This window comes from Corylus avellana, chromosome ca3 (assembly GCF_901000735.1).
Source record: "Corylus avellana chromosome ca3, CavTom2PMs-1.0".
NCBI lineage: Eukaryota > Viridiplantae > Streptophyta > Magnoliopsida > Fagales > Betulaceae > Corylus > Corylus avellana.
This window is the reverse complement of record NC_081543.1, coordinates 28,899,072-28,916,207: the sequence shown is the minus strand read 5'-3', so window position 1 is coordinate 28,916,207 and position 17,136 is coordinate 28,899,072. Positions and strand designations below refer to the sequence as shown.

General features: G+C 34.0%; 1 protein-coding gene across 1 annotated transcript; it reads left to right on the top strand.

The window, feature by feature from the left end:
* The first annotated feature begins 9,574 nt into the window (after window positions 1–9,574).
* Window positions 9,575–16,106, top strand: LOC132173945 (homeobox protein HD1). Its single transcript, XM_059585635.1, has 6 exons — window positions 9,575–10,346; window positions 10,479–10,599; window positions 14,688–14,878; window positions 15,200–15,331; window positions 15,630–15,766; window positions 15,845–16,106. Exons 1-6 carry the CDS (start codon window positions 10,029–10,031, stop codon window positions 15,852–15,854), a joined length of 909 nt encoding a protein of 302 aa, XP_059441618.1. The 5' UTR covers window positions 9,575–10,028; the 3' UTR covers window positions 15,855–16,106.
* The last annotated feature ends 1,030 nt before the right edge of the window (window positions 16,107–17,136 follow it).

Below are 17,136 nucleotides of genomic sequence, written 5' to 3'. Positions count from 1 at the left end.
TTACATTAACACACAAAAAAAAAAAAAAAAAAAAGAGACAAAAAGTTAGTTGGTGTTCGGACCACCCATGGGGGTGGTCGCACCACACCTCTTGGGGTTGGCCAAAGTGCCTCCAAAAGTACTATTGGGGTGGTCTGGTCTGCTTAACACATTTCGAAAAAGATCATTTTAATTTGAAGTGAAATGATAACCAGAGGCTGTGGACATTTTGGAGTGGTCAGCCCCCGGGCCAACATGTTTAACATCAAACATTTGCGTGCCACATCTGTGAGGAAAAAAGCCACCTCCATAGTAGGTTAAACTGCTTTAGCCGTTAGCACAACGAAATGTAAAAATCTAGTTGGTCTGTGCCTGCACTCCACGAGCACTATACTTGTCCCCTAGGAAACCCTCATTGCTCATTCACTAGGCCACAATGTGCAGGTTGTGTCAAAATTCTATGTTGCTATGGTGGCCCTAAAAAAGAATAGCAGGCATGGCTACCAATCAAACCTAACCTAATTTCTTGTAGGGCCTAAAATCAACAACCAACCAAGGGTGTAGATATCGACACGTTATATTGAACTCTTTTCAACCAACCGACAACACGATTATGAGCCATTTTATGATTAAATGTTTAATATATTTAACGGTGTATATAATATCACATGGTTAATAAATTGTTATGTTAATTAATTAATTTTTTAAAAAATAAATATATATATATATATACACCATTACATGAAATCAAATGAAACCTTCATCATAAAATTGCTCTTGTCATGATCCTTATCCAATAAGTCGAAATGGATAATCACTCTTGTTAATTTAAGCAGGAGAATCGTTCAAATAAAAATAAATAAATAAATAAATTTAAGCAGGAGAATCATCCCAACAGTTACAAATCTCTGATCTTATCCAACCTCTCTTGGAGTTGCAGGAGAACCAAGCCACCATTGTTTCCCATAACAATTGGTATAATAAATTAGAGAAGAGAAATGGGGTTTTATTAACTCTTTGTTTTTCTATCTAATCGTGATTAGCAGTTGGATTGACTTTGGTGGTACTTGAAAGAAAATAAAATATCATGATCAAAGGAAGATAAAAGAAAAGGAAAGGTCAGGATCGTGGGGGCCGCATGACAGCGAAACACCGGATAATCTCCAAGCAGTGGGAGTGGGGGGACCACACACTCTCTCCCTCTCCAAGTTTTTTGTTTTTTCTTTTCCTTTTATGACTATGTTCCGGGACCACGCTAGGCAGGTCGCAATCTAATAGGGCGGAGAATACGACAAGGCTACAGCTGTGAGGGCGACCCCACTGCTACTTCCCACCATGGACGTCGATGGGTACCTTATTTTCTCTTGTAAATCACGCCGTCGCCTCTTTTTGGCACGCTCTTCCAAAACACACATTAGGGCTTAATGCTAGCTGCTTTGATGGAACAAGGTCAATCCCTATATTAGGTGTATGCTTATCCAGGTCATTGTTTTGACCTTGTCTTTTCTTTTTTTTTAAAAAAAAAATTATATTCTAAATTATTATTTTACAATATTTAATATGCCAATTTCAATTAATTATTAGATTAGACATTATTTTATTAAAAAATTAAAATTGAAGGGTTGATTAGGATTGTGGGATAAGTATTGTGTAATAATAAATTACACGTGTTTTAAAAGACTTCTCATGTTAGGGGTTGTGTATGTTAAAAGATTTTAGTAGCAAAAATTAATTGATGTAATAAAAAAGTAAGAATGTCTTTTTTTTAAAAAAAAAAAAAGAAGAAAAAGTAAGAATGTTTGATATGAAAAAATGAAGAAAAAAAAATTATTTTGTAGTGATTTTTTTTATTTGAATAGTAATAAAAAATGATTGATATGATGTAAAAAGTAAGAGAATGTTGAAAAAATAAAAAAGTGAGATAAATAATATCGGATCAAAATCGTTTACAGGTACCTTACACAGTTACACATGTTAAATTAGTCATATAAAATGAATGTGAAAGGTAATATTACTTTGAAGGAAAACTGCTACCCACACTTCTACTATTTTTTTTTTATTATTATTATTATTATTATTTTTAATTCAGATGATGGAAAGGGCCACACTTCTACTCTTACATTCTCAAATGCACTCTCTGACATGACACTAAAAATTACTATTAAATTTTGAATGATTTATTATTAAATTTTAATTTTTAGTATTACATCAAAGAGAGAGGGGAAAAGTGAGTAGGAGAGTATGCATCATTTCTCTTACTCCAAGTGTTACCATATATTTTTTTTCCTTTTAAATCTTGGATCCTAGTGGGATCGGGTTGGTACGGCGCTAATGGGTTGGAGCAATCAGGCAAAGGGTGATTCAAGTTTAATAGACTCCAAATGGAATGTTCTCGCAATTACCTTTTTAAGTCAAATAACACTTGAGGAAACGATATGACATGGTGGTATTGGATTAGTAAAAAAAATTTATGTGTCCAACAATTTTGAGGAAGAAATAATTAAATTTGATTTTAACTGATATAACAGTGTTATGTTGACCATCGTGTCTGTCTGTAGATTTACGTAACACTTATCACGTTAGTTGTTAAATAATTTAATTTAATTGTGGCTAATATATGACAGTGCCACATAGACTGCCGTATCAGTTTGTAAGGGACTTGTAGTAAAAGTTAAACTACCCAAAACATTTTTTTTTTAGGAATAGGATTCTCTCTTTTTTAAGTGGAATGGAGAGATGATATATTTCGGGTCAAAATTTTGTTGTGTTTCATTTAAAAGTGTACCATTAAAGCTATAAAACTTAATGTTGGACCATGAAATAAGGAAAAGTTTGAAGTCTTTCAGGTTTGGAGTGATGGGTTTATGAATTTAAGGAGTTAAAAACAATCAAATCCGCCAAAAGAGTGGTAGCGCCAATATAGAAAAGAAAAAGACATAAACGACAATGATAATATAATGATATGATGTTGATGCATTTGTCTTTGTGGCTGGCATTCTTGCATTATAGTATATGTGCACGACAAGAATTCCATCTTCCTAGTTTTAGGAGTTTTGATAATGCCAAGTTTTGCTCTTAACACTTCGAAAAACAAAAGGGATTTGGCTCCTTGGACAATTTGAGGGTCGGGTATGGAAGTTGGCCCCTTGAGCCTTTTTATTTATTTAATTAAATGGCTATTCTTTTAATACTAGAGCCAAAAGGTGGTGCAATACCTACTCCACACTGATTTCCAAATTTGAACTCTAGCTAAAAGGATAGGAGTCTCTCTTACTATAGACTGTTTTAATTTATGTGAAATTCGAACCGTTTATGAGAAGTAGCTGTGGGGTTTGTTCGGACGACCAAGAATACATGATTTATTTGTGTGGGACAAGTAGGCCTTGTAATTCGGATTGTTCGGACGACCAAGAATACATAATTTATTTGTGTGGGACAAATAAGCCTTGTAATTCGGATTGTGATCAATCTCTACCAATTTGTTAGTAATTATAAGAGAATCCATATAAAATTCACTTACCGGATATGTGAATTTTATATTCAGATTTGGGTGGCAAATGAGTTTGAAATTGTTGAAGATCTTAATCCTTGTAATTGTTCTTTTTCCACAGCAAAAAGCCCCCATAGAAAACAGTGATATGAATTTTGAGTCCTAAAAGGTTTAATGGTGGTTTACATTGAAGGCTAGTCTGGTTGGCCTGCTGATGAGCTCTAGGCTCTAGCTAATGCCAATGACTTTTGAGCTGAGCAAAAAGGTTGAAATGAATTGCCTCTTAAGCAACTCTATGTGCTAGTAAAGGTAGAAAGTTTTGACACTGGATTTCGTCCTGTGAAGTCTGGTGCAAGGACAATCCTCCCAACTCCCAATACCTCTCTCTCTCCTTTGCTTTCTTATTAATGTTCTGCCAAAATGAGAAGCCCTTCTTTTGTCTCTAGAAAAAAGAAAGCAAAATTCTACTCTTACCAAAAAGCTCAAATTCCCATCTTTATAAAACTCTTTTAGGATAGAATCTCATCAATAAGTCTGTCTTATTGGATTCTAACAGGTGTAAAGTTGACATATAATAAGGTTGTTCTCATTTGGTGCTTAAATTGCTTTTAGCGGCCTTTATTGAGAGGATCGGGTCATTTTATGATCAAATTAATACTTTTACTTGTATTTCTCACTCTCTATTTTTTTTTTTTTTTTTGAGTATGTTTTGCGGGAACCTACCTCATTTTTAGTGTTTTAATCCATTTGCCATTTCCTTATTTGCTATATAAAAAAAAAAAAAATTTAAAAAAAAGATAATTTTTGTGAGTTTGTCAGGATCTGCATGTTCAGACAGATATTTGAATAATTTGAACCTACTTATTTAGACAGACTCTCACATATAGCTGCCATATTACAACGCTCCGTTTGGCATTGGCCTGTAGTAAAAATTGATCAATGTAAAAAAAAAGTAAGAATGTTTAGTACGAAAAAGTAAAAAAATTTTGTTTTGTAGTGATTTTTTATTTAAATAATAATAAAAAATAATTAATGTAATATAAAAAATAAAAATGTTGAGAGTTTAATTTTTTTAATAAATAGTAATTGTTGATATTTAAATTCGCTGGCCATTGCCAAACGCAGCCTTTAAGGATCATTCCCTTGCATTGGATGTCACCTCCTTCTTTGATTTCAATCCTCATTGCATCTAGTGAAACGTACCTTCTTTCCTTTTCCATTTTGGTCTATAGAAGTAAATAAGATGGTTTTACCTTTTGTTGGTCCATATATGGGCCTCACAAAATCCATCTCGTGACATATAATATAGCTGTAAATTTGTCTTTTTATTTTTTATTATTTTTAATAAAAACTTTCACATTTCATTACTACTCAAGAAGAAAGGGCGTGGGGCTCTCTAATAAAGCATACAATTAGAAATCTTTATTATTATTATTATTTTATTTATTTATAAAAACCTTTGTTCATAATCTGTTTAATTGCTGATTTAGCTACTCCATGTATTATCAGTGGCGTTGGTTAAGTGGTCTTAAAAAAAACTCAATGAAGTTAGGTATGTATTAAAGCATAAATTCGCCTCTCCGATATGAAGAATAACTCATACAAGTTTGATTAGTATTAGTCGTTTTGAGAACTACTGATGTCTTGGTGGGATTAAGTCAGGCTATGACTAAATTGATATTGAGAGAGTGTCTGCAGTTCCTGTCGTCTATGCCTTTCCTAAGCAATTCACAGTAGACAAACATTACCACGGTCACACCTAAGTAGAATAACCATAGTTAGTTGCCCTCTCCTACCACTTTTAATTAAAAAAAAAGAAAAAAAAGAAAAAAAAAAAAGTGAGAGAGAAGAAGAAGAAGAAAGCTAGCCCATGTGCCACATAATTAATTACCTTATCTTTTGACATGGTGCATCTTCCAATTTTGAATCACATTCAAAACACTCTTATTAGAAGGGAGTATACTCACAAGTCTCATCACGAGGGAAATGATTGTTATCAAAGCTGAAACGAGTTGTCGTGAGAGGTCCCATGTGTAATAATTAACTAGCACGTTTCACATGCATGCATAAATTTCTCTGAATTAGAGGAGCAACAAAATATAATATTTGAAATTAGGATTATTTCCATTTCAAATAAACTGGATAATATCCAATTCATTATAGCGGAGGAGTATTTTTGTCCCCTCAAAAAATAAAAAGACAAAAATACTCATCTACTATAACTAATTGAATATTATCCAATTCATTTAAAATTGAGAAAATAATGTTCATCAACATTTGGTTACGCTATTAACACTGTCGTCCTTAAGATGATCTTGATTGATACCAATACAACATTAAATGGTTGTTGATCATTCATTTTTTGTAAAAGTAGACTCTCTCTCTCTCTTCTTCTTCTTTTTATTTTTATTTTTATTTTTTAATTTTTGGGTTTAATTAGTTTGGGTTGACATATCAAGGAAGAATGTTGTTAATGGTATATGCTATAATTTTTACTACAAGACATGACACACACCACGTTAATTTATAAGTTGACATGATACTTATACCACGTCAACAACTAAACAATTAAAGTTGATTGTCGCTGATGTGGCAGTATCATGTGGACTGCCACAGTAATTTATAAGGAGAATGTAGTAATTAAAACTATAACGGATTATAATTACCTATAATTTGGGCACCCTACAAAAATGGAGGCAGTAGGCCTCCATACTTTAGGCTGCCCGAAGCAGGTGGGTCTTGTAGCTCATTCTTTGCCTAAATTACACTGTGGCTGTCTCAACCAACCACATTTTTTACAAGAATTAATCTAAAAATGGGTTAAAATTGTCACATAAACAATACGAAATAATATAAAATAAAATATAGTTTTTCAAAATGAGTAGACAGTACTTTAAATAGAAGTTGATGAGTACCGACTTTTTTTAGCATAACCTAATAATTTTTCTTTATGAAATCACTTCCAAGAAACAATTGCAAAAAATTACTAGAAAGGGGGCATTGCTTCTCAGCTACTTCATGGACATTAAACCATAAATACATATATAATGCTTGGATTCCTTGCACCCAAAGCAACAATATTTCCACGTAAAACAAAAGTTAAGAAAGAAGAATATTTCCATTTCATTCTTTTGCTTAGGTTAGACTCTAGTGCAAATGCCCAACAAATTGTTTCCATTGTAACCAACCCTCAAAATTGGCCCACTGTCACTAGCACACATCTAACATATCCTATTCCTTGACATTTTCACAATATAGTTTTGCCCGCCAAACTACCACTCTATTCTCGGGTTAGTCTTGAAATTATAACTTATTGTAACTTGGACCTATAAATTATCATAATGTTTTGAATTGCCTTCTGTGTTAAAATTGACAATTAATAGAGATGGAAAATGGTAGCAGTGCTTTGCACATGCGTTTGAGTTACTAAATTACTCTTACTTCAAAAAAATAAAAAAAATAAAATTGACACAATAAATGTTCGAATGGGTAGTACTTGTAGGGTCACCCCTTATGTATCTAGAGGGTTCGTCGCACAAGTTACAATCATCCTCATTTGTTTACTAAGGTGGCTGGCCACCCTCACCTATTCAGAGGAGATAGTCATGCGGCCACCCTCATTTGTGGAGTGAGAAGGTTGGTCAGTACTCCTAACTTGTTCAAAGGAGGTGATCGTGCGGCTACCTCCATATGTTTAGTGGGGCAGCCACATGAGCACCCCCACTTGTTTAAAGAGGGTGGTTCCATAAACACTCTTATCTATTCAGAAGGGTTAGTGGGGTGACAGCTTAGCCTCCCCTATTTGTTCAATCGGAAGGCTACGCAACCTTCACATGTTTAAAGGGGGTATTATGTGATCACCCTCATCTATTTAAAGGGGTGATTGCACGACCACATTAATCTGTTCAATGGGGTGGATGTGCTTACCTATTTAGAGGGCATACCACACAGGTGGGGCACCCAGTGGAAAAGCCACATGGAGGCTTGTATGGGTTGTAGCCCTACAAATTGTTAAAAAAATAAAATAAAAATAAAAATAAAAATAAAAAAAAAATAAAAAAATAATGTATAAGGACGATTTTGGACCGATTGTTAAATAGTCCCTACACACGTTTTGTTTTCTCTTTTGTATTTCATTGAGAGCTTCACGTTCATTCTTTTCGTGTAAAAGATCATTGATTGCATTTTTAGACACCTTTCGTCTTTCTATCTTTTTGTATTAGTGTGCACGGGCATATTAATTACCTTGTTAATATATCAATTTTAACATATATTTATAAATATATTTTTAATAATACACATATTGCACGATAAATTACCTTATTTTTATTTTAAAGTATTTATTATATTTTTAATTTGACGCATACACTAATAATTTTCTTACTCCGCCATTCGGGGCACCTCTCTATTGTGGCAGGAAAATTTGGTAACTCATAAATAATGGCCGATTTTTATGCATGCATTGGGCAACTCAAAAACATGGTAATTAGTAATAATTTAAAAACTAGCTTAAAAAATGTGGTGACAATTTATCATAAAAATGATAAAATGATATTATGACATCATAAAAAATTTATTTATAATTTGAATATAATAATGAATATATATATATATATATATATATATATATATATATAATGCAATAATCATAAGAAAGATGGTAGGAAAATGCATGATCCGACAGTCAGGAGTACAATCCCATCAGATGTCATGTTGGATTCCTTGCAGTTTAGCCAGCCACCCCCGCCAACCATGCCTGCATGAGACGTAACTCCTCTATCATATAGTTGGTGGGCTGTCATTTATGTTTTTTTTTTTTTACAAACCGGTGCGTTTTATATATATCTACGTACACACACACACATTTTTCATCTTCATTAATTTCACTTAACCCTAAAAGAGGTGAAAAGTGAAAACCACAGACCACCAGTCATGGGGGAGGTGGAACATCGACTGCTCAACCTCAGCCTTTTTTTTTTTTTTAATTACCAAACAACTCAAAATAATCCTTAAAACGTAAAGAAAAAAAAGAAAAAAAAAGGTGAAACCCAGAGAGATTGAGAGAGTTTATATGAGATGAGACCCATTTGTTCAGTAGGTGATGGGACAGTTCGAAATTTATTTGGATAATTGAGTTCTAGATAAACTCTCACAATAATTATTTAAATTACTAATAATTTAGACATTGATTATATGATCCAAATTCCTAATCAAAGTACTTATAGTTAAAAGAAAGGAAAAAGAAAAAAAAAAAAAAATTCTTATCTTGTTTGGAATGAGAAAGATGCTGACCCCATCTTGATAGATGTGGACTTAAGCTAGAAAGTAGGTTAGTTTTAGTACACAAATTGGATTGGCAATGAGATGGATCATTTACTAAAAGCCAGCAAACTTCAAACAGTGACTGCAAATGAAAGCTATGTCTTTAGTCTACATATGCCCTCTAATCATTGAAGGGGTGCTCCACATACATATCATATTGTGGAGTGCCCCCATCATACCCTTAAACAAACAGTCGGTTGAATTTTAAATTTCATTTTTTTATATGCAAATTACATTAGAGTACCTTTTTTTTTTTTAAAAAAAAAAAATTCAATTTATTAAACTAACATCGGTCTAAAATGCATGTGCTTTTAATATATATATATATATATATATATATATATATATATATATTGGTGTCTTATAACCTGTTTTAAGACAAGTTATGTCAACCGTCACTCGGTATGAAATGAATATGTTAAATAGATATGGAAAGAAACATTAAGATGAACAGATTATTCTGATATTTGGTGTTTTGTATGCACAATCCATTTGCCTTTTGATAATATGAAAGACTGAAACCACCATTTCCTGCTAAGAACCACTTGCCAATTAAGCTTATGTGAAATTAAAACAAAAATATTTGAAGATATTAAAAGAGAAAGAAAGAAGAAAAAAAAAAGTAAAAAAAAAAAAAAAAAGGAAAGGAGAATTAAAAAGCAATCAAAATTGAGACAACAGAAGCAGCTTTATCTTGTTTCTTTTTCTGACCTCGCTTCCAACCCCTTTCATAGTAATGATTCTACAGCCACCTCTCTCTGTCTCTCTCACAACTCTTTTCTCAAAGGTCTTTAAAACGCTACAAAACTTGAATCCCCCCCTCCCCTTCTCTCTCTTTCTCTCTCTCTCTCTCTCTGTTTCATGTCTTTGTTGCTTCTTTCTCTTTCTCTGTGTATGTAAAATCTTTGTTTTTCTCAGACGTGGTGCAGAAAGTTGTGTGTCTCAGATCCCGATATACACAGTCTCTCTCTCTCTCTCTCTCTCTCTCTCGCTTTCATATACACCAGTAACGATAAAACTGTCTGCTTTCCTCTCTGCCTCTCCATCAAACGCACACAAACACCACAACTACACAAGAGTCTCTTTTGTGGTCCTGAGAACTGAACCCACAACCCCACCTTTCCTCTATATAATCCTCATCTCCTTTTCAAACCCCTTTCGTTTTTATTACCCATTTAATTAAATTACACACACTATCTCTCTCTCTCCCTTTCGTTTTTTTTTTTTAAATTTTTTTATGGACATAGAAATACAAGAAACAAGCCTGGGAATGATGGGTGGAGGCGGTGCTGGCGGTAGTAGTGGCGGTTTAGGTGGCGATATGGGAGTTTCCGGCGACCACAACCGCCAGCTAAAGGCGGAGATAGCTACTCACCCGCTATATGAGCAGCTCCTGTCGGCCCACGTGGCCTGCCTCCGTGTCGCCACTCCGATTGATCAGTTGCCGTTGATCGACGCGCAGATACAACAGTCTCACCATCTTTTGCGCTCCTATGCCTCGCAGCGTAGCCATTCCATATCTCCCCATGAGCGTCAGGAGCTCGACAGCTTCTTGGTAAGATGCTTTTCACGCTTACCCATTTCTTTGTTTTTCTTTTTTATTGGATATTTCTGTTATTTTGTTGATTTCTTATGAGGTTTAATTAACTTCAGGGTTTTTTGTTTTTTATTTTATTTTTTTGTACAGGCACAATATCTGTTGGTTTTGTGTAGCTTCAAAGAACAGCTTCAGCAACATGTCAGAGTCCATGCCGTTGAGGCTGTCGTGGGTTGCCGTGAAATCGAAAATACCTTGCAGGCCCTCACTGGTATGTCCTTTTTTTTTTTAGCTCAATGCAATTTCTTATTTCTGTTATTATTTTTCCTCAACCCTTGTATCATATATGACAATCTTTAGCTGCTTTTGTAGATTCAGGAAAAATCACTTCTTTTTGTTCGTACCATTTGGTTGAGATTATCTTTCTTTGCTTTTGATGTTTGATGGGTTCGGTAGGTAGACAGATAAGAGATGGTTTTTTGGGGTTCTTGCAAAGTTGGGTGTCCGAGTCGGAGGTGGGTGCTGTAGGACCTACCCCAGAAAATATCTATATAAGATATATTGGAAAAGGGTTAGTTAGTTCGGTGAAGAAGGTACTCCCACCACCAACAACCGATAATGTTGATTGAAGAATATTTGGTTTCAACGAATAATACTTTTAAGCCTTCCAAGGTTGCATGATGCATGAACTTTGTTGCTTCTTCATAAGTTAGAGATTTAGAGGCCTTAGATTGGTTTATTTGTAATGAGGTTTATAACTACTATGGCAATATATACATATGAGATTCAGCACACATGATCATAAAAAAACATGTGTTTAATTAATGAGGATCATAGTGCATGTAATCCATCTTTTTGGCTGTTGATGATGGTTTTTTGAAGTAAAATTATATTACCATGCTTGCATATATAAGACTTTTTGACATAAAATTTCGAGTAATTCGTTGAGTTTTCCAGGTGTGTCTGGGCCTAGGGACGCATGCAACCTTATTATATTTCCGTACATCCAGATTGGAGCATTGACTAAACTCTTGCTTGGTTTCTATATCGGTCAAGAAGTTATTATTTACATGCGATAACTCTTAGTTAGCATTGAATACTTGCTATATATTTCAACTATCAATCAAGGAAATCATGGATCATAAATAAAGTAAAGAACTTTTCATTTTGCTTGGACCTTAAATTTATGATCATCCTAATCTAGTATGGGAAATGTTTAGGGCATTACTAATTTTACTATAAGAAACTTATTACAAATTGATGTGACCACCTATATGTATGCATCAACAACTTAATATATATCCAGAAATTGATGTGAATATATAGATTGCAATATCAGCTTGTAAGTGAAAGCAACCATATATAGCAATACTCAGCTAGTATTTATGTTCTAGTGGAATCCAATCTAAATGATTGAGTGGAAGAGAGGGCACCATTTATGCCATTGCTATTGTTAAATTTGAGTTAAGTACTAAACAAGGTATGAAAGGGATATCGTTGACAATTTCTTCAGTATAATATTTCATAGTTTTTAGTAGTGTTAGTTTTCGATCTCCTTTATATATATACGCATGTAGTATATACTTTAATGTCATTAGATGCAATGCTCCTTTGGTATGAAACTATCATTCTACATATGGCTTCAATCTGCATAGAAGGATTATAAATATTAGCTATGCATATAATATAGTAGGTTTGGTGACTGCAAGGAACGTTTTACATCTTGGTCACCTTTTACATGCTCTGCTCTATATGTCAGTACTGCACTTGAAGTACTCAAATCATCCTCAATTAATCTGAGCTCATTATTCAAATTGGCTGAGGGCAAATGTTCGTGGTCATTTTCTTTAGCTATTAAACTAGCTAGCCTAGAAATCAAAATTTCAAATTAATGAAAAATATAACCTCAAATTGTAAGAATATTCAATATCACAAATATCAAATCTAAAGTAGAATTTATTAACAAAACTCTAAATATCACCAACCAGAATTTTGATTATGTTTAATTAAAAAGAACTCAAGTAGATATAAATCATGCCTTGTGGTATGAAAAATACACCTTCTACCACATGCCATGATTTGAGCAAAGTACCATCATCGTCTAGGTCTTTTGTATGGCTATATGCACACCTAAAAGAAGCCCAATAGGTGCATCATTCGAAGTAATTTATTTGATTAATTGTAATAATGTTATAAGTTTTGTAAGTTTAGATTTCTTTATAGGAGTTAATTTAAGGTCAAAAGTTCATTTATTACTTTTGGTAAGGAATTGTAGAGATTTTTGTCTTTTAGACCATCAAAGACGGGTGATGCCAATGACCTGATTGGAAAGATAAACTATCTATATATCTTTGGTAATCTAAGACCACCACAATTTAAAGCCTTTCTAACGAGAGAGACCAGTATGTATATTTTATTATAAAATTAAAGAACTATGCATTTCATGTACTACTGCAAGGAGGCTTTTTTTTTTTTTTTTAACCTAATTTAGAATAAAAAAAAAAGTATTATATGGATCCAAAGCATGAGATAACTAGTAAGTTGGCTATGATACCGTATATCATGATCCTAGTCACTTTTGAGCTAGGCTTCCCTGTATATATAGTCACCTTGATATCCCAGTTTCATCTTGTATACACTTACGTGGGTTAACTCTTTCCAATTAATATAATTTGAAGTGTCTCACTATCTATATCCTAATGAGAGTAAGTAAAGCTCTTCCTAAATTTACAACTTAATGCCCTAGACCTAAAATGGATCATAGTGGTTCATGGACCAGTGTCCTTTTGTAACCCCCCTCTCTCTCTCTCTCTCTCTCACACACACACTTTTGATGCTAATAGATAGACTTTGTTCTAGAGAGGATTTATCTAAGAGTAATGCTAGCTAGAAGAAAATCTTTTGTTTCTCTTTTATCACTCTAAAGATAATGTGACTTTTAAAATTATCATTTGATCAAAATCCAATAGTGATTCATTTTAAATTTAATAGTAATTTTAAAAGCCATATCACATTTGGAAAAATAAGAAGAGGGGAAGGGGACATTACTCAACCTATGACAAAAGTCTTCATGTTACTCTTCACATATCCTATGACAAAAGTCTTCATTCTAACATTACTCTTCACATAACCTATTTATAATACTTGTATAGTTGGTTTTAGGAAATTAGGTCATGAGCTTCCCGGATGCTTTTGGTCATTTTGACTTTAAGATCCCAATTTTTAATTTAATAGATTTGAGATTTGAGTTCGGATTTATTCTAAATGTGATACCTCCATCACCCTTTCCGTTTAATAGAGATATTAGATATGATTCTTAAAATGCAATTATACCCCTCATAAGAAAATAATAATAAAAAGAATATAAAAGCGTTGGGACCTAGGGTCACCTAACCCAACCACAAAGGTAACCGTTGTTGGTTCAATCATCTCCCAAATACCCTTCAATGTGCCCACTCCCTCCCGCCCCCCCCCCCTTCCCCCTAACAAAGGGTGGCTTGTGGCCACCTCCTAACGAAAATGAGGCTCACGGCTGCCCCTTAAAAGAGGGTTAGCTCCTAGCCACCCTAGTAAAAGGAAACCACTCCCTTTGAATGAGGTAGTCACAAGTCACCCCCTCTAAACACAGTGGTGGTGAGCCACCTCACTAGTGTTAAGGAGAAGCTACGAACCACACCTTTGTTGGGGGGTTTGTAGCCCGCCTGGTCAAAGGGTGGCTAGGAGATGACCGAGCCACTCACGGCCACTGTCGTGACTAGGGTGGGTGACTCCTAGGCCTAACCTTTTTTCTTTATTTTATTTTTAAAAAATTATCAGATGCATAATTGTATTTTTACATCCATTTATGTTATCTATCGGCTTAAAAGCTTATGAAAGTCTAGAATTTAGAAATGGCTCAAACTTAGCTTTTAAATCTATATTAAATTAAGAAATGCGATCTTAAAATCAAAATAATTAAAAGTATTAGGCGTCCTGATCTGGTTTCCCTATTCTTTAGTACTTTTATGGTATGCTCTATTCTATATTTCAATTCTCTGAACAATAAATATTCAACTTATCTTATGACCATTAAATTAGGTGAGCCAAACTCCTCTTACATTACATTTTCTTTTTTGAAGTATGAAATCCCGTTACTTCCGTGAAGTGTTATAATATATGAGTTGAACTTTTTGACATAGAAATATGCTACACACTCTCATTCTTATACTCTCAAGTGCACATTCTTCAACGTTGGAATATGCATTTATAAATAGTGTTGGAGTATAAGTGTGTACATAATAGAATTTGGGATAAAAAGATATCGTATGATTCCAGTTGGTCACAAAGATGCATGGCTTATTGGCGTGACTTGTTTTCCAGGAGTGAGCCTAGGTGAAGGTACTGGTGCAACAATGTCAGATGATGAGGACGATCTGCAGATGGATTTCTCTCTTGATCAATCTGGTGCTGATGGACATGACATGATGGGATTTGGTCCGCTGCTTCCGACAGAATCTGAAAGGTCATTAATGGACAGAGTTCGACAGGAATTGAAGATTGAACTAAAGCAGGTGATATTATTAGAACTTTGTTCGGAACGGTCCTTAAAGATAATTTTCCTTGGTTTATAGACACATACATGCAACATTTGATTAACGATCATATAGTCTGTTGTTGTTAGAATTTTATTTAAATAATTAATTTTTTTTATTAACGTAATTTTTTAAGATAAATGGTGATTTAAACGCTATTGCTATAGGGGGAATATTTTCAATGACTTTTGCTTTCTGAAATGTGGAATTAATACTTTAAATGCCACTGAAGTGATGACTGATGGCTTTACAATCTTACTGTGCGAGGCTAAATCACAATTTGCTAACATTGTTTTGCAGGGTTTCAAGTCAAGAATTGAAGATGTCAGGGAGGAGATCCTAAGAAAAAGAAGGGCAGGGAAATTACCAGGTGACACAACTAGTGTGTTGAAAAATTGGTGGCAGCAACACTCAAAGTGGCCTTACCCAACTGTAAGCAATTATCAATCTCATCCTTTGTTTATGATTTTGAACAATCATAAGGTTCATATTCTTGCTGCCCACCCCCTTTGTATCTGCCACTGGTTTTCAGCATTTGAAAAGTGAACGAGTTTTCGAAAATGTTGCCAAATAGACTAGCATTAGACTTCATTTGAAATGCCAAATACAAATGGCTAGATTTTGAACAGGAAGTATGACACAGAAGGCTACTCTCTTTCAAGATTATCAGCTTTCAAACAGCCATTAATGTTATTTGTCAATGACCCATGTAGCTATCTAACATTTACAGGAAGATGACAAGGCAAAACTTGTAGAGGAGACAGGGTTGCAGCTGAAGCAAATCAACAACTGGTTCATCAACCAAAGGAAGCGCAACTGGCACAGCAACTCACAGTCGGTGACCTCTCTGAAGTCCAAGCGCAAAAGGTAGACAAAATCATCTTTAATTACATGCTGCAAATCAGGAAGCAAGAAGGACCAACTTACTTTTATGTCAATATATAGCTGTTGTTGACCATGGGAGGTAAATAGGGTGGCTGACTCTTGTACGTGGAAAGCTATGAAGGAACCGTTGGAGGTTAGTTGACTTCAAAGTCGGGTACAGAGAATGTAATAGATGGGAGTTTGAATAGCTTTACATAGCTTACACTACATTACATATATATGAGGTTGTAACTTCATGGTTTTAACTGCATGGGTAAAGTTACTTTTTTGCTACAATATTTGTGTTAATTGCCTCAATAATATCCATACTTATATTAGGGAAGGGGCTTTCTTATCAATTGTACCCAAACTTTAGAGGATCGGAATCTCCTACAATTGTCTATTTCTCGGCAATTAAGAAAGACATTTTGATGGAATTCACGTGTCCAAACAGATCTGGAGAGCCTCTAAACAATTGTAATCGAACAATTTAAGTTCAATCCAACTATGGATTCCATTGAAAAAGAAGTATCACATATATGCTAGAGCAGCAAGAAGGCTCCACCCTCCAAGTTTAAAAGTTTTTGTATTTAATTATTTTTTAAAAGGGTGTGAGGATCATTTCAAAAACTTCCTGTCTAAAAATAAATATCTCATTTGGCCTCTCAAAATTTTTCAGAAAACCCTCATGGGTCCTTCAAGACTAAATTTTAACCTCAAGAGAGCATGATGGAACCTTAAAAGAACCATCTAATCCCAATGTAAATCCCACCATGCGTATCAGGAAAGTGTAAATATCTTCGCATACTTTAAGCAGATAACTTTACCAAATACCAAATACGCAATCCTAACTTTATAGGGATTCCAATTGGACTAATTAAAGGTTTAGTTAAATTTTAAATTATAGGATAGAGTCTACTTAATCCCCTCAAACTACCACCCAAATGACAATCTATCCTATAAACTATTAATTACAACAATTTACCCCAAAAATACCAAAACAATGACAATGTACCTCTAATTTTTAAAAAATGACAAAATTACCCTTACTAAAATAAAAACAAAAATACTAAAATTTAAATTTCTTTCAAATTTGTAAGAGTATTTTTGTCTTATTGAAAATTTCATAAGGATAATTTTGTCATTTTGCTAGCATTGGGGGGTACATTATCATTGTTTTGGTAGTTTGGGGGGTAAATTATCGCAATTGATAGTTTGGGGGGTAGATTGTCATTGTGGTGGTAGTTTGAGGGGGTTAAATGAACTTTACCCTAAATTTTATATATATATATATATATATATATATATATATTATTCACTTTTCAAAAATACTTAATATCTCACACTGCTAACGTGTCTGTGCGGTATTACAA

What these genes read in the sequence shown, in the direction of transcription:
- LOC132173945 (XM_059585635.1), top strand. Translation starts at nt 10,029, where the DNA reads ATGGACATAGAAATACAAGAAACAAGCCTGGGAATGATGGGTGGAGGC. An exon ending in AGGAGCTCGACAGCTTCTTG is followed by an intron (nt 10,347 to 10,478) that starts GTAAGATGCTTT and finishes TTTTTTGTACAG; the next exon opens with GCACAATATCTGTTGGTTTT. An exon ending in CAAAGTGGCCTTACCCAACT is followed by an intron (nt 15,332 to 15,629) that starts GTAAGCAATTAT and finishes TAACATTTACAG; the next exon opens with GAAGATGACAAGGCAAAACT.